We start from the raw sequence: 1726 nt of genomic DNA on the forward strand, positions 1-1726 counted from the left end.
CCAGCCAGGCAGAGAGCACAGGGGGGATGCCAGGGATGCTCGGGAGGACAGAGCGGGGCTTACCGGGGGGAATTCATCGTGGCAGCAGCTGGAGGGTGTGGGGAGGTCTCACGGAGGGGCCATGGCAGAGATATCTGCAGCAACAGGAGGGAAGATGCATTAGTGACCACCCAGTCCCTGTGCTGGGTATGTGACCCATGGCCGCGTCACCGTGTCCCCTCACCATCCATATGGGAGCTGTCGCTCTCGCTATCTTCTATGTCAGGGATGTTGACCAGGAACTGCCGGTGGTCCCGGAGGATGAGCAGGGTCAGAGTCCCCTCCATCTGCTCAATGAGCTGCTGGGTGTCCGCCAGGGACATGTCCCCACTGGCCACCCCGTTGATCTGGAGGGGGCAGAGCAAGAGGCCTCACTGGGGAAAGCTGCCCACACTCGAATGGGATGCTCCAAGTGCCACCTTCCCAGTCCCAACAGGATTTTTGGGATTAAATCCCTCATGTTTGCTCTGGAAGCCCCAGCAGCCACAGGTCTGCCTGGCCTACGTGTGCAAGGAAAGTGACTCCCTCCTTCTGTTTCCTCCTCCTCAAATACTTTGAGCATTGTAAAACCTGATACACACTGAACACTCGAGTTCCTGGGGCCCAGGAGACCACAGGCCATGGGACAGAGGGGTGGATGCATCGCTGCAGTGATGCTACCCAGGGATGAGCCCCGCAAAGAGGAGAATATGAGACCCCCAGCATACACTGTGCACCTCATGGTCCCCTCATACCTTCAGGATGAGGTCTCCCTCCTGCAAGGAGCTGCGCTTCGCTGCCAGCCCATTCTCCACTATGTGCTTAATGAAGAGCTGACTTCCCAGCTTCAGGCCATACTCTGCACCGGAGAGAGCCCAGGACAGTGCAGAGCCCAGGCAGATGCAGGACCCCCTTGAGGTCCCACCTCACCACCATCCCCATAAACCCACCCTGGCTCTTCTTGGGGCACCAGCAAGCACCAAAGCTGAGCTCTGTAACCCCAGCACGGCACCCACTGCCAGACCCTGGCACCAACCCTGACATCACCTCCACCCCAGTGAGATGCAGGGCCAAAAACTGAGAGACACGACCCAGGGACAAAGTGGGCAGGAGGGGCCTCACCTTCATCCTGCTTCTGCTTCACCAGGAGTGACGTGATGGGCTTCATGGGCACATTCTGGGCTGGCAGCCGCTTGAAGCCTGACACCAGGTCCAGCCCCTTGGTGGTCTCTTTGTGGCCAAAGCCATTGGCAAAACGGCGCTGGCTGTAGCCCCTCCGATCCGAGCCACCGCTTCGCCGCCGGGACACTGGCCTGTGGTGGCAACGGTCATCGTGGTGGCCAGAGCTCCTCTCGCTGGATGAGTCCCCATCGTAGCCCTGGTTGTGGTCCAGGTCGTCCCGGGAGCGGTGCAGGGCTGGATCTGCACCAGGTAACCCATAGTCCTCGTCCGAGTCGCAGCGCTGGCGCGCACTGGGGGAACCAGGGCTGCTCTTGCTCACAGGCAGCTGGATTTTCTTTGGTCTTTTCAGTGTCTGCAGGTGGAAAGGGAGAAGAAGAGGATGGTGGGTGCAGCCATCTCTGCCAGGAGATGGGGGACAAGGGGAAATGGGTTTAAACTTAAACAGAGGAGGTTCAGGTTAGATATAAGGCAGAAGCTCTTCCCTGGGAGGGTGCTGAGGCGCTGGCACAGGGTGCCCAGAGAAGTT

General features: G+C 59.4%; 1 protein-coding gene across 1 annotated transcript in view; it reads right to left on the reverse strand.

The window, feature by feature from the left end:
* TJP3 (tight junction protein 3) overlaps nucleotides 1-1726 on the reverse strand; it is a 7363-nt gene that overhangs the window by 4945 nt on the left and 692 nt on the right. The window contains 4 exon segments of the mRNA XM_010013913.1: nucleotides 113-134; nucleotides 224-386; nucleotides 774-877; nucleotides 1141-1552. Coding sequence (XP_010012215.1) covers nucleotides 113-134; nucleotides 224-386; nucleotides 774-877; nucleotides 1141-1552 — 701 coding nt within the window.

Source organism: Nestor notabilis, unplaced genomic scaffold, assembly GCF_000696875.1.
Source record: "Nestor notabilis isolate BGI_N333 unplaced genomic scaffold, ASM69687v1 scaffold17594, whole genome shotgun sequence".
NCBI classification, from domain to species: Eukaryota; Metazoa; Chordata; class Aves; order Psittaciformes; family Psittacidae; genus Nestor; species Nestor notabilis.